This window comes from Maylandia zebra, linkage group LG22 (genome assembly GCF_041146795.1).
Source record: "Maylandia zebra isolate NMK-2024a linkage group LG22, Mzebra_GT3a, whole genome shotgun sequence".
NCBI lineage: Eukaryota > Metazoa > Chordata > Actinopteri > Cichliformes > Cichlidae > Maylandia > Maylandia zebra.
Window position 1 is genome coordinate 12086310 of NC_135187.1, and position 17341 is coordinate 12103650.

Below are 17341 nucleotides of genomic sequence, written 5' to 3' on the forward strand. Positions count from 1 at the left end.
ATTTGCCTGCAGAGTTGCATTCATGTTCTTGGGGTCTTAGCCCCTAATAATAACCCTACACTTTGGAATCCTGTCCAGCATGTGCAGCCAAACTACTATCAAACAGGATGGAGCAGCTGTGCACAGAGTCACGTCTATCTGTGACTGACTAAATGTGGCCTCTTCTGAAGAAGCATTTCTCAGAGGTGGATGCATTGACGTAAATATCGATAGCATTGAAGCAATCGATACTGGACCGATATTAGTGCAATAGGATCAGTAAGCTCAGTATGTAGCCCACTAAACTTTGCTAAATTAATAATAATAATAATTATTATTATTACTACTACTACTGGAAATGTAAAAACTATGCATCAAACACTACAAAAAATGTCTGAATCTTTTTGTGCTTACTGTCACGTCTATTTTATTTATATTTTAACAACATAATTTGACCCCCAAAAAGTATCGGTATTAGTATCGGCAATACTGACACTATATTTACTTGGCATCGGATTAATAAAAAATGTGCAGTATCGCACACTGATCAAGCAAAAACCTGGCGGACTTCTCATTAACTTCTTTTGTCAGCTATTAATAATCACAGTTGACAAATGACACACAGACAGTCACAAAAACATCCGTCTCTAAAACGGGAATAATGTCAGAAGAAAGAAGAAGTGAAACTGTATGTAATTTAGCAGGAACTGATTTCAATAATATTTGATTACTGTTGCTTTGTTCAGTTACTGTCTGTCGTTTTCCCTTCAGTCTTTCCCTGTCTACAGCATCAAAGTTGGGCACATTCAGGTTAAAGGATAAACAGGCCACGGAGAATACTGTGGGAGAAATGCAGAAAAGACAACTGAATATAACACGCGCGGGTAAAACAGAAAACGTTTGATCCAGCCGCAAACAGCACGAGCATCTCCGCGAGATTTTGACGGGCCGCTCCTCCCGAACGCTATCAGCTTCTGTTAAACTGAGAGTGTTTTGCTCTCTGGCAAAGCTCCAGTTTCCATATAGGCTTACAATTAGATAATTTGCACATGCGGAAGACTCCGGTTATGAATGGGTGCATTCCGCTAGTCCCGCCTCTTCCGTTCCCACAGTCTGACCAATCGGCGGCGTCTTTGAGCCGATGGGGCGTCGCGTCGGCTGCCGTCGTGTCGGGATTGGAATGTTAGCGACCAACAATCGGAACAACTGAGCACTCGGTAATTGGACACTAGGATCAAGGAATCCCGTCTTTTTGAACATTTTCTCAGCTATTTAGTCAGTCTGAGGTCACCGTTTGTTACCCGCGTGTCTTCCGGATAACTTCGCCTGCCGTGCGGCTCTTCGCCGACGAGCTTTTTATTGAATAAGAGCGCGTATGTGGGGAGGTTGTAATAAATAAGAGAAATGCAGGGATTCGTCAGGTTACAGTTGTGCCGCTGAGCTTCCTCCTGCGCTACGACGAGTCCCCGGTTTTTTTTTTCTCCGCTTCTCCTCACACGGGACCATGGAGCAATAAAAAGGGGAAAAGGAGGGGGTGTGTGGGAGAATCGGACGAATTCACCCAGAGGTATTTGGATACACGCGTGGTGGCCGTACCGATGTGTTTTTACACTGCCCGGTCAGCGTGTTGCCGAGTTTAACATCCAATCCGGGCTGTACCTTTACGTCTGGGAGAGCCTCGGGGACCCCAGCCGCTGTTTATCCGGGAGGACGGAGTTCCCAGGCGGCTGTCTGACAGTTTTCCATTTCAATAGCCCCCCACCCTCCGTGCAGCCAGGCTGAATGAGGGTGAGAAGAAGTGCAGGAGAGAAGAGTGGCTGCATATGATTGTGTCCGAGAGGGTCCGGTGAGCGCTGATCTTTGTAGGTGCACCAGAGCCCGGCTGCTAGGCGTTGTGCGATATGGTGAAACTCTACAGAAGAGGGAGAAAGGGACAAGACTTCTAAAATCGCCCACATGCACTGGATCAATTGCTGGATTTGGGAACCGAATACGCAGAAGGGGGGTTGGGGATCCTTGGAGGCTGCCGGAGGATGGAGCGGTGTAGTCAGGGTTAGTGAGAGCCTAACTTCGGGCCACTTTACATTTCTTATTCCTGAACAACTCGCCCTTGTTTTCAGGACACATGCAGGCCAAAAAACGTTACCTGATCCTGCTCTCCGCCGGTGCGTGTCTAGTGCTTCTCTTCTACCTCGGAGGGGTTCAACTTCCAGCGGCGAGCAGGAGTCGGCATGACCGCAGCAGAAACGGGCACCGGCCCGAGCAGCCCTGGCCTCACTTCTCGGACCCTTTACATCTTTTCCTGCCCTGGGATCAAACCGACACCGAGGACTACAACCTGCACATATCTCCGAGGCAGAAGAGGGACATCAACACAAGTGTTTACAAAGGCAAAAGGTGTCGCATGGATTCCTGCTTTGACTTTTCTCTGTGTCGAAAGAACGGATTCAAAGTTTATGTTTACCCCCAGCAGAAGGGGGAGAAGATCTCAGAGAGTTACCAGAATATTTTATCGACCATCGAGGGGTCCAGGTTTTACACCTCGGACCCTGGACAGGCATGTTTGTTCGTTCTAAGTTTGGACACTCTGGACCGGGACCAGCTGTCCCCTCAATACGTCCACAACCTGAAGACCAAGGTCCAGAACCTGCCCCTGTGGAACGACGGCAGGAACCACCTTATATTTAACTTGTACTCGGGGACGTGGCCGGACTATACGGAAGATTTGGGCTTCGACATCGGTCAAGCCATGCTGGCCAAAGCCAGCATCAGCACCGAGAACTTCAGGCCCAACTTTGACGTGTCCATCCCCCTCTTCTCCAAGGAGCACCCGCGTACGGGTGGAGAGAGGGGGTACCTCAAGTACAACTCCATCCCGCCTTTCAGAAAATACATGCTGGTGTTCAAGGGGAAGCGCTACCTGACCGGCATCGGCTCGGACACAAGGAATGCCTTATATCACGTTCACAACGCCGAGGACGTGGTGCTGCTCACCACCTGCAAGCACGGCAAAGACTGGCAGAAGCACAAAGACGCACGGTGCGACAAGGACAACGCAGAGTATGACAAGTAAGTTGGAGCAAGTAGAGGGGAAAGTGATTATCTGTTGGTTATTATTTTAATCAGTGCTTACATGTTTTTTTTTAATGTTATTATTTATTTATTTATTTATTTATTTATTTGCGCTGTCATCACTCCAAACTGCGCAGCAGGAGCGCATCATCCACAGTTCTCACGCTGTGGCACAGAGTGAGTGAGTGAGTGAGTGAGTGAGTGAGTGAGTGAGTGAGTGAGTGAGTGTGTGTGTGTGTGTGTGTGTGTGTGTGTGTGTGTGAATACTTCAAATGAACTCATTAAGTGTCCTTCAGAACTGAAAATAGACACTGATCAGCAACATTCACAAGTTTGCTTTCCATTGAATTCATTACCTTTTTAAAACCCGAACCTCTTTGAACCCACCCACCCCTCTAAAACTCCAGGTCATAGTTTATATCTGACTGCTTTACCCCTCCACCCCAGCTCCTTTCTCCCTCTCCTACCTGAGGTAAAAGATCTCCAGCCAGGCTGTTGGCTCTCTGGACACCCCTCCCTCCTCTCCTCCCTCCCCTCACTTCTTCCCTTCCTATGAAGGAATCCCACCACCACCACCACCTCCCTACTGAAGCCTTTTAAAAGGACATGCATGGGCATGTTTGATTTGCACCCTGTACTTAGTGCAAATTAAGTGAAAGTTGGACCATGGGAGTTTTGGGCTCTGAAATTAGAGGTAAAAATGACCCAGCCATGACAAAAAATACAGCTTCCTACAGTTGAAGGTGCATGCAGTGTAGTTTACGTTGGCTGCCGTGCCTAACATGTTTGGTTGAACGCGAGTGTGAATAAATCAGTCAAAATGGGTTAATTACTCTTTCATTTCTGGGAGTTAGTGGCGTGGTTTCCATTTAGCCCCCGGGGACAGTTGATTACCTCTAATTCTGGAGGTATCAGGTTTTGTCGAAGTGGTAATTAATGATTCCCCCTTGGGATCAGCAGCTGTACTCGAGTGTTTGGTATGTTTTAATATAGGGGGCAATGTTTTCTCAGGTTCACATATTTGGATTAAGCGGTGAACTCGACTGCTCAGGTTCACTTGTGTGTGAGTAGCATCTGCTTGATTTGCATTTATCAACCTGTGGATCCTAGCGTTTGCAAAGAATCCAGAGTAAACTCCAGGCGTGTGGTAACACACAGCGTGTGTGTGTGTGTGTGTGTGTGTGTGTGTGTGTGTGTGTGTGTGTGTGTGTGTGTGTGTGTGTGTGTGTGTGTGTGTGTGTGCGTACCTGGTGTCAGGGTTAAGGGAAAGAACAGATGGGCAGCATATGGGAAGTTAACACAGACGTATTTGCTTTCTGTTAATCAGAAAGATGGAGAAAAAGGAGCTGCTGGGAAAGATGGCACTTGCTTGGTTGAGAGACAAAGTGACTTTCCTTGAACTTGTAGTGAACTCAGGAACCAGTGTGTATGCACTCAGGAACCTCTTACCAGACGTTTTGGTAATGCAAAAAAAAAGCTCTAACAAAACTTCACAAGCATGCACTTGTCCATCCATTCATCATCCCCTTTTCCTTCTCCTTCCAACATTCCCCTCTTCTCCATCTCCCTGGATGCCTTGGGCTCGGTGTCACCTGGAGAGATATGCCATCCATTATCTGACATTCCAGTCGGCTCTGGACAGCCTACCTCTGCTCCTCTCGTGGCTCTGTTTGCTAAAGGATCAGGCCTCATTCTCGCAAAGGCGGCTTTGCCTCTGGAAGATCTCAGCACCGTAATCGGATGATTGATCCAGCTTGATGGCAGTGGTTCAGGGAAACCTGAGTCTTCACTGCCCATTCTTTCTGCCATAGCGCGTTTCACAGTCGAGTTAATTTTGATCAATACTGCTACATCTCAGTAATTTCATTTCCAGCTGCAATGCTGTATTTGATTTTTGTTCCCACTAAAACTCAATAAATCCAATCACATTTTTACACAGCACATTTACAGTGCAGCTAGATTTGGGCTGTCAATCCGTACATCTCTCTGTGGCTTTAGTCTTCTTTGTTTTTGTTTTGTTTTTTTCCCCAGGTTATCGAAGTTCTCGGGTTTCTAGTTTTCTCTGGTATTTGGCACAAACGAGGCAACGCATAAATTTTGCTCTTGTTGTGATTTAGCAACCTGTTTAAATTTAATCAAACTGATGCCTCCCTCTTAATCAAATTTAAAGCCCTTTGGGTGCCAAAAACCCTGACGTAGCTCTCCAAGGTAAATGGATCTATATGCAGCTGACCCTCTGGTGTTTGCCAGTGCTTCATTTCCAGAGGCTCAGGGCGGACAGGCGATGCCATGCGGGGACGCTGCAGTGCAGGAACTTAGGAATGCACACACGTGTCACAGCAGCTGTTAGCAGCTGAAGCAAGACCGCTGCCAAAGCAGAGTGTCTGCACAGCGCATGTACCTGGATGTACCTGTGAGCAGTACCTGGATGCTTTTAATGTACAGTGTAATTCAAAGTTTGATCCCAAAGAATAAATCATATGATGGAACACAGACTTTAAATAGATGGAGGCAATCAGTGCAATCAAAGCCAGGATAGTGTTGGTTCTAAGTTAGCCAATCACTCGCTTCTCTTTTCCGTGTGACAGGAAGTTGTAAACAACCAAGTCCTATAAAGTCGGACAAGTGCAGTTCGGCAGTATTTAAAAAATGAAAGTGAATGATCGTACATGTGATGCGTCAGAATAAACTGGCACATGACCAGTCATAGCTTCACTTTGCAAACTAATCTGACGTGTTTTAGCAACATTTGAAATCCATTAATCGCACTGAAGAATGCGATTCTTAGTTTTAAATGGCTCTTAAATGCACACGGTATTTTGTGCGGACAGTGGTTGATCCTACACCTGAAGGAAATCGGTCACCGTTCCACATACCTACATGCATACATACACGGTGCCACGGTTGGTGTTGCATCCAAATTCATGTTCTTCTTTTTTCCCGACCTTTGACCTTGCAGCCTTCTAGAGGAATGCTGCTCTACAAAGGTATGCAGCAGGAGGGCAGAGTGGAAGCCGGTATATAAGTACCAAAACTGATTCCCACCCACCCACACTCATCACACGCAGACACAAACGCACCACGCTCCACACATTTATTCAATTGATTTTCTTAGCCGCAATAGCTTTCAATTGGAGTCACTCTGGTCCACTTCCATGGCCAGGCGCTGATGAAAGGAGCCATTCACTGCTACATTATCCACTGAGTTTCAGGGCTGCTGACAATAATCCAGGGAGAGGACAGTGAAAGGCTATTACGGCTCCGCAGTTGAAAAAAGTTGATGTTGGGAGGAATTCTGCAGCAGTGCTTTGCTTTGTAGAGGAATACGTCAAACTGGGGATTATTATTATAATTTTTTTTGTTCTTCGTGACTTGAGGAGTTCAAAATAAAGTTCCCGATTCTGTTAAATGGTAAGCATGTGTCATGCCCCACGGTTTTTCAGGTGTGAGCTTTTTCCGTTGTGTTATGTGACAAAACAAGGGCTGAAGAATCATTTTAACACACCTCATACTTTTGCATTTGTCTCTGTGCAGTAGCATGCATAGTTTGTGTGTGTGTGTGTGTAGGCAAGCAGTGAATCAACCGTGTAAGTACTGTAATTGCTCTCTGTTTCACTATCAAGCAGATTATCCTGCAGAAACCAAACGTATAGTCTCATCTAATGTCAGTGGAGTGAATTGCTGAAAGTACATCATTATTATCATTGAGTGTTCCATTAAAGTCTGACTGAGCATGTCCTTTTTTCTTTTTTTATTTATTTTTTCCCCTTCGTTGAAGCCTTTCTCCGGCTAACTGCAGCGTCATCATCCCCCCCATTTAATACTTAACCAGCTTTGTTGACTCGTATTGACTTTGTACTTTAGCTACTTCACTGGCAGCTGCCGCTCAAGGTCACCCGGGGGACTTGAAAACCCCGACGAGAGAGGGAGGGCAGCGACGAGGAGAGGTAGAGGGAAAGATTTACAGAACGAGAATGTCAAGAGGAGCTACGGGAAACGCGTCCGTGTTTGCAAATGCCCGTGCTCGAAACGGCGCAAGGGGAAGAAGATGAGCAAGTGGGTGTGATATCGAGTGATAATAATGGCAGCAATGTCGGAATGAAAGAAACGGAGAGTCCAGAAAATTGCGCGTGTAGTGGGATTTTTCCCATTAGGAGTCAATGACGGTAACATCAGCCAGGCACTGTGGCATTTTCATTTCCACAACTGTGTCATCAGCAGAAATTTTTCCCACTTGAGAAAATTATCTTGGAAGCATGAGAGGCTGAGAGGGAGAAATGGGGAGAGAGGCCGGCCTCTGGCCCTCTTGCATCCCCCTCCCCACCCTTGTTGTCTCTGTTTTACTTTCCATTCTTACCTTCTCTCCTTTTACTCTGGTTATCTTCATTTTTCTCTTTCTCCCCCCTCTTCTGCTTCTGTCTTCGAGCAACACTGAACTGAAGCAATGATGTGATTTGTCTCCCTGCCACAGTTTCATTTTCATAGGATATTTTTCCCCTTCTTCGTCTTTTTTTTTTTAAAATTCAAAGCAACGTGACGTCTGACACATTGTTGACAGAGCGCCACAGAGTGAGAGACAGTAGCTGATCTGGGCCAAGTGAAGAAAACCAGCAACATTTCCTTTCCACCTTATCTCGGTTAAACACAGGTTTTTAAAAAAAACAAAAAAACAAAAACGAGAGAACAAAAATTGTGAGTGGGAATAACGACATTCACCTGAATGTCAGCTCGGCGGCGTCGCCTGATAGCGGCCTCCTGTTGGAGAGCGGAGCGAGTAGCAGACACAGTCGTGTTGCTTACCTCGGTGTTTGGCAGGAGAGGGTGTCACACTCCCCGGGTTGCCATTGTTTGTTTTTCTGTAGTCAGATTAATAAATCATGAATATTTCATGATTGCCTGCTCTCTCTTAGATAAAGTACTCAGCTCGTGATGGGGAATGTTAATGATGTGGAGAATAATTAGTCTGAATGTGGTGCAGCTTAATTGGGACTCTTTGATATTTTTTTGTGTGTGCATGTGTGTAAGAGACATATTTAAGCCTATAACTACATAAAACCCTCTGTTTGTTGTGTTGCGTTATCTTATCCGTCTTAAATCCCCTCTACTTTCACTATCTGTCTTTCTCTCCTCTCATTCCAACCATCTTCCTGTGTGTTTGAGTGGATCCAGCCCCTCTTTGGGACACGCAGGGCAAGTCGCTAAAAGAAAAAAGCTCTTTCCAACTTTCCATCTCATGTTTTCTTTGCAGCAAACAGTCAGAAATGTAAAGATATTCATTTTCCAGCAGTATAAACCAGAGGAAGCTAGCACATCCACACAGTTTTGTGATGGAGCACTTGTGAAAACTGTTAGGAGCTGAACCTCTGCTGTCAGACATTACAAGCCTTTGTAATCAGTTGACCAGGTTTTTGAATATGCTAGCTAGACTTGCTACTAATGATCATCCTTTAATCAACCAGTTATTGATCTCAAGTATCCAGTGCCCAAAGCAACAGCTTCAAATGTAGTTTTGTCTAATCAATAGTCAAAAACCCCCCAAATTAAGGCTAATAAAGCTAGAAGATAACTGAGATGAAAGGGTTGAGTTACTCATCATCCTGATTTTCTTTTTTTAAAAAGTCTTTACTAAAATAGAAGGTCACCTGTTGTAAAAAGCGTTACCAGTTTACTTCCTCTTTTAACTCAATTAATTCCCTAATCATTTGATTTCTGCTCATCTCCATTTGTGTGTCTTTCACATTCTACTCGTTCTCATCGGTGCAGTTTTGCTGGTGTGTGGCAGCTCATCTATTCACGCCAGTGTGTGCGTGCGCACCCCTTTGGGCCCTTTGTCTGAATGTGTGTGTATTTGCGAGTGCGCACAGGATGGCTGGGGTCACGACCCTGCTGTCTGTCCCCTTGCTGAGTGACGAAGGCAAAGCCCCACTCGCTGACCCACATTCATTGAGGGATTATCAGGGCAGCCAAGCCGCCCCTGGCCTCAGATGAGGTGGCAGGGGTGGAGGGGTGGGAAGCAAGTGAGGGGAAGAATCGAGGGGGGTTGGATGGACATGAACTCGGCACACACACACACACACACACACACACACACACACACACACACGCACACATCGGATCAGACGGCGCAGTCCAAGTGCAACACCCCGCACCCCCTCCCAGGCCAGCAGCTGGCTAGGTGGTGGAGAGAGATTGATCAGCTGGGAGGGTTCCCCCCCAAAATGAAAATCGATGGGAGAATTAGCACAGCAGTGGGCCAGCCCCTGGCGTCATTTTCTCTATTAAAAACTGCTCACTTCCACTCTGGAGGAAAGAGAGAGGTCCAAGGGCTTGTTGTGCTCGTGGTAACTGTAATTGAAAGAGTGAGAAATAACAAGGCATCAAAACGCCTTCCCTTCCCAGGACTGTCAGGAAGTGTTTAAGAGGAATGAATTAATAAGAGACACAGGCACAGCGGTAAAAGTTAACTCTCTATTCTCCTTCCTGTCACAACTGAAGCGTGCTCAGGCTTAACTAGTGCCGATGCAGTGATGTAAAAAGTTTGCAGGCAGACAGGTAAGTGAGTAGCTGCGCGTCTTTCTGACAAGCCCAGAACAGAAAGGGAAGAGGAGCAAGAGAACGAAGCTGATTGGATCCCTGTGAACTCAATTAAAGTAGACAGGTATGTGACTGGCTGAGGCAAAAAGCGATGATCAGGACAGACGCGTGATTGGCTTCTCATTAAAATCTCCGCAGTGAAGGAATGAAAGGAAGATACGGCTGCTGTCTGCACGTTCGGCTCGCACAACGGAGACTGAGTTCTGACATCTGTCTTTTCTTTTCTCCCCCTTTTTTTTTTTTTTTTTTTTTTTTTTGGTCGACTAAGTTTTTGAGAAATTCTCACATCTCGGTTTTCTCTGCGTAGCGTGGGGGCATGCCGAGACAGGACAACTCCGCTGTGAGCGCACACTCCCGTCTCCATCATTCCAACATTCCCACCGTTAGTCGCTGTAGTCTTTCTCGCCACGTGTCCTTGGATTTAAATTTCTCTAACCCATAAATATCTATCATTCGTTGAGTACGTCTGACACATATTTGCTGCACTTTATCGCTAACTGCCAGTTTCTTGCAGCAGTGCATGGGGGTTACATTTATTTAGGGTTGCTTTACGGAGCGTTTTATGAGTGTTTAGGCTGTGGGACTCCCAAGTTTATTGTTAGGATTCAGCGGCATTGCTTTCGTATCAACTGTGGTCATCAAAAAAAGATCTCCTTTAAAGTCACAACTGAACAGAGAGACAGTTATTCCCTCATTCTTCTCTCCTTTTCTTGCTCTAGTCTGGACTAGTTAAGTAGACGCAGGTTTCACTTTGAGTAAGTTAGGCTGTAATTGTAGAGCTGTTATCGTTTTGCTATAAAACTGTATAGGGTGTGTTTGTGTGGAGGTGGCTGGATTTCCGGCAGCCCAGTGATCCTGGGGATTTGCCTTTTGGGCTGAATGACTGCCTGGTTCCCAATCTGTGGATCACCCAACCACTGTTCTATTATCAGTGATCATCAGTGGGCAGAAACCATGACCTTTAGATGCACTCACACAGACCTCTAGTAGAAATATAAACATTTCCTTCCAGGGGGAACCCCCCCCCACACTGATTACACCGTAAGTCCATCAATATTTGTTACAGGTTTCCCCTCCTGGGAGCTCTGTGCCTCCCTTGAGACACTGCAACAACTCCGCAGGGGAGAGTGGAGGAGGTGGGGTGTTAGCTAGTTTTTATGGCCTTGCAGAATGGCAGCTTTTACGGCCCCGAGAGACTGTTCGGCAAACACCTACTGACGGCACATCAATGGGACGGCGGACTGTTTGACGTCAACTTATACGTTGGCGTCCTTCCTTCACTTCTCTGTCGCAAGAGTAAAAACAAACACTTAACCCTTCTCCTGGTATTCATATTCAAATAGTAATGGCAAAGGGAGGAAATCTGAGTAAGAGCAAAGAGAAGGAGAATGGGGAGGAGGTGGTGATGTTGGAGTGGGGGGAGTTTAAGAGGGCAATAGCTTAAAAAAGCATTATGTCACTGAAGAATGTGTGCATGGCTCAGTGTTTAAGGGGCCAAGGCTTCAAGGAGAGAAAGAAGGTTTTGTTGGAGCAGCTCGGGCTGCCTGGCACACTGATGGAAGGGCTCTTATCCCTGTTTGGTTCATCTTGCTTTATGACTTCCACTCTTAGGGTGTAAAAGTTGGGGCTGCCCCTAGAGGGGTTCCATTGTGCCGAAGTTTGCTCTCTTTCCAGAGGGAACCCCCGGGCCTCGTTGACACCAATGCCTCCCCTTTCACTCCCTCGTTTTCACAGCTCTCCATCAAGCCTCCCTCTCCCGCCGCGGTGGCCTCTCCTCCTGTCTGCATCTCTTTCCTTTTGGTTTTAAATCCTGGGCGACAACTGGCAACAGCGGCCACTCGCACAGCTCCAGCCATCGACAACCAGGCTCTGGTTTGGCAGATTTCACAACACTTCACGGTTCAGTGGCTTAGCCAAATCTAACAGGGAGGAGGTGGCTGTGGAGGATGAGAGGATATGGTTACAAGGAAAGAAGGCATCTGGTCTCACCAAGGAGAGTCCCAGTATGCCCAGAGCGTGGGTGTGTGATTGACCGAGAGGAAGGAAGGAATTATGGTGGTTTATCGCTGTTTCTCCCAGTTTCCCTGGCAGCTTGTTTGCCGGTGCTGTTGCGTGGTGTTTATTCATGAGTTTGATAGGGCCTCCTTTTCAGATCAAGCAAAGGAGTGCATGCTTGTCTTTGAGAGGCGATGTAGGACAAAGTGCAGCTGCTGGTGGTAATGCTGGATATTTCAAATTGACACCCACTCGTATTCTCTGCAATTTCTTTCTTCTCCTTCCTCTCTTACGTAGTCATTTCCTCTGTCTCACACTTCCACAGCCTAACAAGCCCACATGGGCAATATTCATGTCTGAATGCGTGCGAAAAGTTAGGAAAATGGATTACTTCTCATGAAGTTTTGGCACTTCAAATAATAAGTGGCTTGGTGAAATTTTTCCACAGGTTGATGTGAAGTTGGTCTGCAGATCAAGTGCAAATTCCTGTAAGTCAGTGCTCTGCTGCTTTATCTGCAGCTCTTTCTGTGGCTGTATTGCCAAGCTGTAGGATGCTTTTTCTTGTTCAGTGGCTTCATTTTTGCCCTGCTGCGTCATGACTGGTGGTGCCTATCCAACTGCATCCTTTCCATACAAGCAGACCTAAAAAAAAAAAAAAAAAAAAAAGTCCGTAAAGGATGGGTAACTCGAGTGGGGAAAGCCAGTGACTCTGAATGTGAGCCACTGAGGTGAAAATAGGAAAGCAGAAAAATGAGGTGTGGGGGGGAAAAGCAAGAAAGTGTGCGGCAGAAAGAACAGCAGAGCATCCTGCTTAGTTTAGCAGCTCGACAAGGTGTGTTTTCCTTGTGGGAGTGAATTGAAGTGCTTATTTCCCCAGAAAGTTGGGACATGGCAGCGCTTTGTTTTCAAAGTGTCTTTTTTTAGGTCGCTTGCAAGTCGTGCCTTTATCTGAAGAGGGACTAATGAGCGGAACTATGGATCCTTCGCCTTATGCAACATTTGGATCCTGTAATAAGATGGGAATGTGGATGGCAGCAGTGAAAACGTTTGGTAAATGGGCCAGTTAGTACTGAGTGTGAAAATCAGGGAACACGATTTGAACAGCAGTATCAGGTATCAACCCGAGGTGAGATACACTTGACTTGAATACCCGCTGCTCTGCTGGAATCTGTTGAGTGGCCATCAGTTTAAGACTTCCTGTACCTTCGCTGTGCACGTCTACAAATATGTGATTTTTAAGGGAAAGGGCTTAGGAGACAGATGCACTACACGCACATGAGGTTGAGTTCATGTTGCACATGTTGAGCGGCTGCATACATGGATGTGTTCTTTCCGGCTGTTGGTGGCTTTAGGCTTATTCATCTTTGCCTGCTTAAGGAAAGTATGTAATTGTATGACCTTTTTCCTCATTTTCCCACTCACTTCCCACACACTAATTATGTTTGTTGGAAAAACACAACATCAATTTGAGGTCTTCTACCTTTTCCCACTACCTGGATGCACATTCGGAACTGCCCACTGGGAAGCTCCACCGAGAACTACATACCTTTTAAGGGCTTTTTTTCCTCCTTGCACTTGCATTGCCAAAAGAAATGCAAGCGATATCAAGCTTGGTGTACAAGCTTAGCTTGGGTTGTAATTCCGTTGACATATAGATTCAACAAAGCCTGAACTTCATAGTATGTACATTAGTGTCATGTACAGACTGGCTAACACTTTAGCAGTTTGGCATGTGTGCTATGTATTCAACCAATCAACATGTTCTAATGCTCGGATCATTCACTCTTATATTGGATTTATGCCACTGTTGAACTCTAACCCTGTTGAAACTCTACGCCCTAACCTGATGTTCACCTTTCCCAGAAATGCAACTACATGACACGTCAGCGCAGCCCGTAGAGGTATAAATGCTGGCGGGCGGCAGTGTTGGTCGCTTCAATGCAAATTTGGAAATTACACTTTGGTTAATATTTAGTGTTAGGTACTCAACAAACGAGGACCATTTAGCTATCTTAGAGCAGGAACTAAAAACATCCTACAACGAAGCTCTAAGTTCATTTTAGTTCAAACTGCATCTCAGAGCATCTTCTGTGGAAAGTTACAGAAATAGCCCGACATGATACTCCTTTGACTTTCGAAATGCTAATTTGAACTTTGTTAAATGATCTAAATGTTTTGATGTGAGCTCAGATCTTTTCATATACTTGGAAAAAAAGAACAAAAAAATTGTTTGAAAAGTGCTTTTCCAACACTTTTCAAACATGAGACTCCAGCCTGCAGAGTGTTTTTTCTTTTTTGTATCATTGCCTCTTTATTGAGCTTATAGGCCAAAGTTTGAGGTCCTGCATGTGTCTCTGTGTGAAAGAAAGCACATGTATTAGCTAGTGAGTCCAGTCAGGAGTTTGTGGAGTATCTGGTGACTACAGAGTATTTGCCCATAGCTACATAGCTGACAGTCTATAAATACACAAGTATACTACTGGGATCACTGAGTTTTCAGGAGCTTAAGGAAAGCATGAGCTAGTAAAGTCCGAATATACCTGCTATCTTTCTGTGTATCATGTGGCCTAGACAGCCGAGGATTGCTCACCTCTTGTGAAGTGTTTGCACTGTAGCCCACAAGGGGACAGACAGAAATCCAGACAAGTATGTGCTACGTTTACACTGCAGTCTGAGCTGTATGTGTGTTAAATTGTGTATCTGCATATGCATATGTGCATGGCTGTGTATGCTTCTAGGCCTGTGTGTGTGTGTGTGTGTGTGTGTGTGTGTGTGTGTGTGTGTGTGTGTGTGTGTTCCCTTTAGCAAAGTAGTGCTGATTCAATAGTGTCTTTCCATTCCCACTCTTTTTTTTCTCCCCCTGCTTTCCTCTGTGAATGTTCTCCTTTTAAGCCTTCAGGCGAACCTCCTGCCCGGCCTCTTCCATCCCTGTCCGCACGCAGACATACAAGCGCACCCCACTCCCACCCTCCCACCCTCCCACGTACTGTGCAGCATCTTGTTTGGCTGAAACCCGGTGCTAACTCTAACTGTGGCCACTCATGTGGAACCCCTAGAAGCTACAAACATGAATAATGTATCAGCAAAGGAGTTTTTATTCATGTTTTTTTTTCTTTTTTTTTTCCTTTCCATATTAACTAGCATGTCTGCACAGACACATCCAGTCACACAGCACAGCACAGCCCAACCTCCTCGTCTTCTCAAGGGTATGGGCAACCTCTGGATTTCACAAATATTTCCTCTAAGCTGCATGGGGGGGGATCTGACTTCCTGTACACTCTCTTTTGACCAACAAGATAAATTCCATTTAAATTTTACCCACTATCTGAGAGTGACCTTTAAGGTCTTGTAGCCACATAATTCCCTACCAGCCAGTTGTTACCAGGGGTTTGCTGACCAGTCTGCATGACTATGGCTTAGCAATCAATTTCACAGCGCCTGCTTGCAACCTCACAGAAACGATCTGGTAATGCTAAATGTTCCCTAGCAGCTGGTTGTTGCCATCCAGTTGCCAATCAGTCTCTAGGCCATTGCACAGTTTCAAGCAATGTGCGATACATACAAAGGTTTAGACAGTACTGAGTTAAATTTTAAGTTATGAGGTAGTGAAACCCTAAAGATGATGTAACAAGCATAGACCCTTGTGTTGTTGTATACAGATAACATAGATTTAAGCTAAGCTGCTATGAGCATTGATCATAGTCTCTGCTCTGAGTGTTTTAGCAGGTGCTTGGACACCGAAGAGGAAAAGGCTGCAATCATCTTTATAACATGTTTGAGGAGGTTTGAGGCTTGGTGTTAGGTTTGTATTGTTGATTGTCATTTATGCTTAGAAATATTTACTTATATATGCTTAGAGTTTTGTAATTAGTTGTAGATTGGTAGAGGTTTTGATCCTTGATAGTCTGCAAACTTTGTGTGTATTAGACAGCACTTTGGGAGCATGAGAGGTCATACCGTGTCTTATTGTTTTATGGTAGGATTAACGTAGTTGCGTCTGTTCTAGTCTAAGTGCTCTTTGTTTAGATGAACTGCAGGACTTCCTCACCGTGTTATCTAGGATGAACCATCTAGGGTGAGGGGGAGGCTACCCTCTTCCTGACCAAGGATGTTTGACCCTTTGATCAGCAGTCCACACACACACACACACACACACACACACACACACACACACACACACACACACACAGGCAAGGTACTCTTTGTGTGTATGTAGACGTCATATGTTAATGAACTTATGCATATTCATGTAACCTCAATAAAAGAACAGTGGTACGGGAGAACGGACGAGAGCAACTGGGGTCAAGCGAAGGAACGGTGCCTGTCCGGTTCTCTCCCGTGCACGAGAAACATGAAGAAGCTTGCCTACTTGTGTCTTGCTTTGCAGTGTAATTATGTTGTCTTCAACGTTCCAGCGGATGGGTTCAAGCTACAAACCTATCACTTGGCCACACTGTAGAAAGCTTCCACGCCTTCTCATTTCACCATTCACTAAACTGTGTGACTCTTCTATTCATCTTTTTTAATCTCACAGTTTAAAACGGAGATCTTTCAGAATTCTTTTAGGTTAAAATTAAATTTTTCTGTTTAATTTTTGTGCCTATTTGCTCTCTTTTTTCTTGCTTTTTCGGAGACTTTAAAACAATTCAATACCCTGTTGCAGTAATATGGCTAAAAGTTACTGATATACAGTATATTTCAGTTTTTCCATGTCTCTTTGCTCTTTAATGCTGAATGGATGACAAATAGTAACTAAAAGTCCAATGCTGGCCACTTAAAATTTCTGTGCAGCTTAAAAATTTAAGCGTGGTTTGTAAATTTGAGTGAAAGATTAGAAATTCTGTCAAATCCCACCAGATCCTTAATGGATTAATAGATGGAGACAATATTGGTGCCTCATCCTGTCCCGTACTATGGGTGTAACTACCCACTATTTTATCCTTTCATTATGGGCTCATGGAGCAGTAGCAGAGCCAAGTTTGGATTACCTTCGCTTTCCAAGCTAATCAGAGCGCTAGGGTGGGATTAGCATCCACTAGCCATGTTATCTTCTAATCACTTCAAAGCTGTCACCTGCCTCTTTGGTGCCAGCGTATTATACTGTTTAACTCATACATGAACCTTTTGTTAAATAATTTAAGCCTATTTTCAGTTAATTAGCATGTGGGACTTTTGACTTAATGTTTTGTGAAGTGTTTTGTTTTATGTGATGTAAATGCGTGTTTTCAGATTAAATAAACTTCACTCAAAGTATTTAATGTGGAATCCTTCATACTGGATGATCAGCCAGGCACCGGCGCTGGCTAATTTCTAACTTTCCCAGCCCTGACAGGCAACCCAGAGGCCATCCTGCGCCTACGTCCAATTTACAAGGAAGTCCATTTCACACTTGGCTGATGTTTGCACAGTGGCACAAGTAAATGGTCGCGCGCATACTCGCAACCAAACACTAATACGTCATTAGCGTGGAACCTCCTCACAGGTAGTAAAGATCTAAAATTTTCCACAGTGAATTGTGGAGGGACCACCACAAAAAACGTACCTACAAATTATCCTCACCCAGCCAAACATGGACAGAGCTCACAAGCTAGCAGCCTCGGTATGAGCAATGAATCTAACTAGCTACAGGAAAACTATGGAGACAAGTGAAAAAGGAAAAAAATATAATAATAATGCTCTGTTATCAGGTGAGGTACCTGGC

The 17341-nt window shown here is 45.1% G+C and overlaps 1 protein-coding gene across 1 annotated transcript in view; it reads left to right on the forward strand.

Annotated features, from left to right (window-relative positions):
• Nucleotides 1-1139: 1139 nt before the first annotated feature.
• ext1b (exostosin glycosyltransferase 1b) overlaps nucleotides 1140-17341 on the forward strand; it is a 132211-nt gene continuing 116009 nt past the window's right edge. The window contains exon 1 of the mRNA XM_076878965.1: nucleotides 1140-3048. Within this exon, the coding sequence (XP_076735080.1) occupies nucleotides 2105-3048 (944 nt within the window). The 5' untranslated portion in view covers nucleotides 1140-2104. The remainder of the gene's footprint in view (nucleotides 3049-17341) is intronic.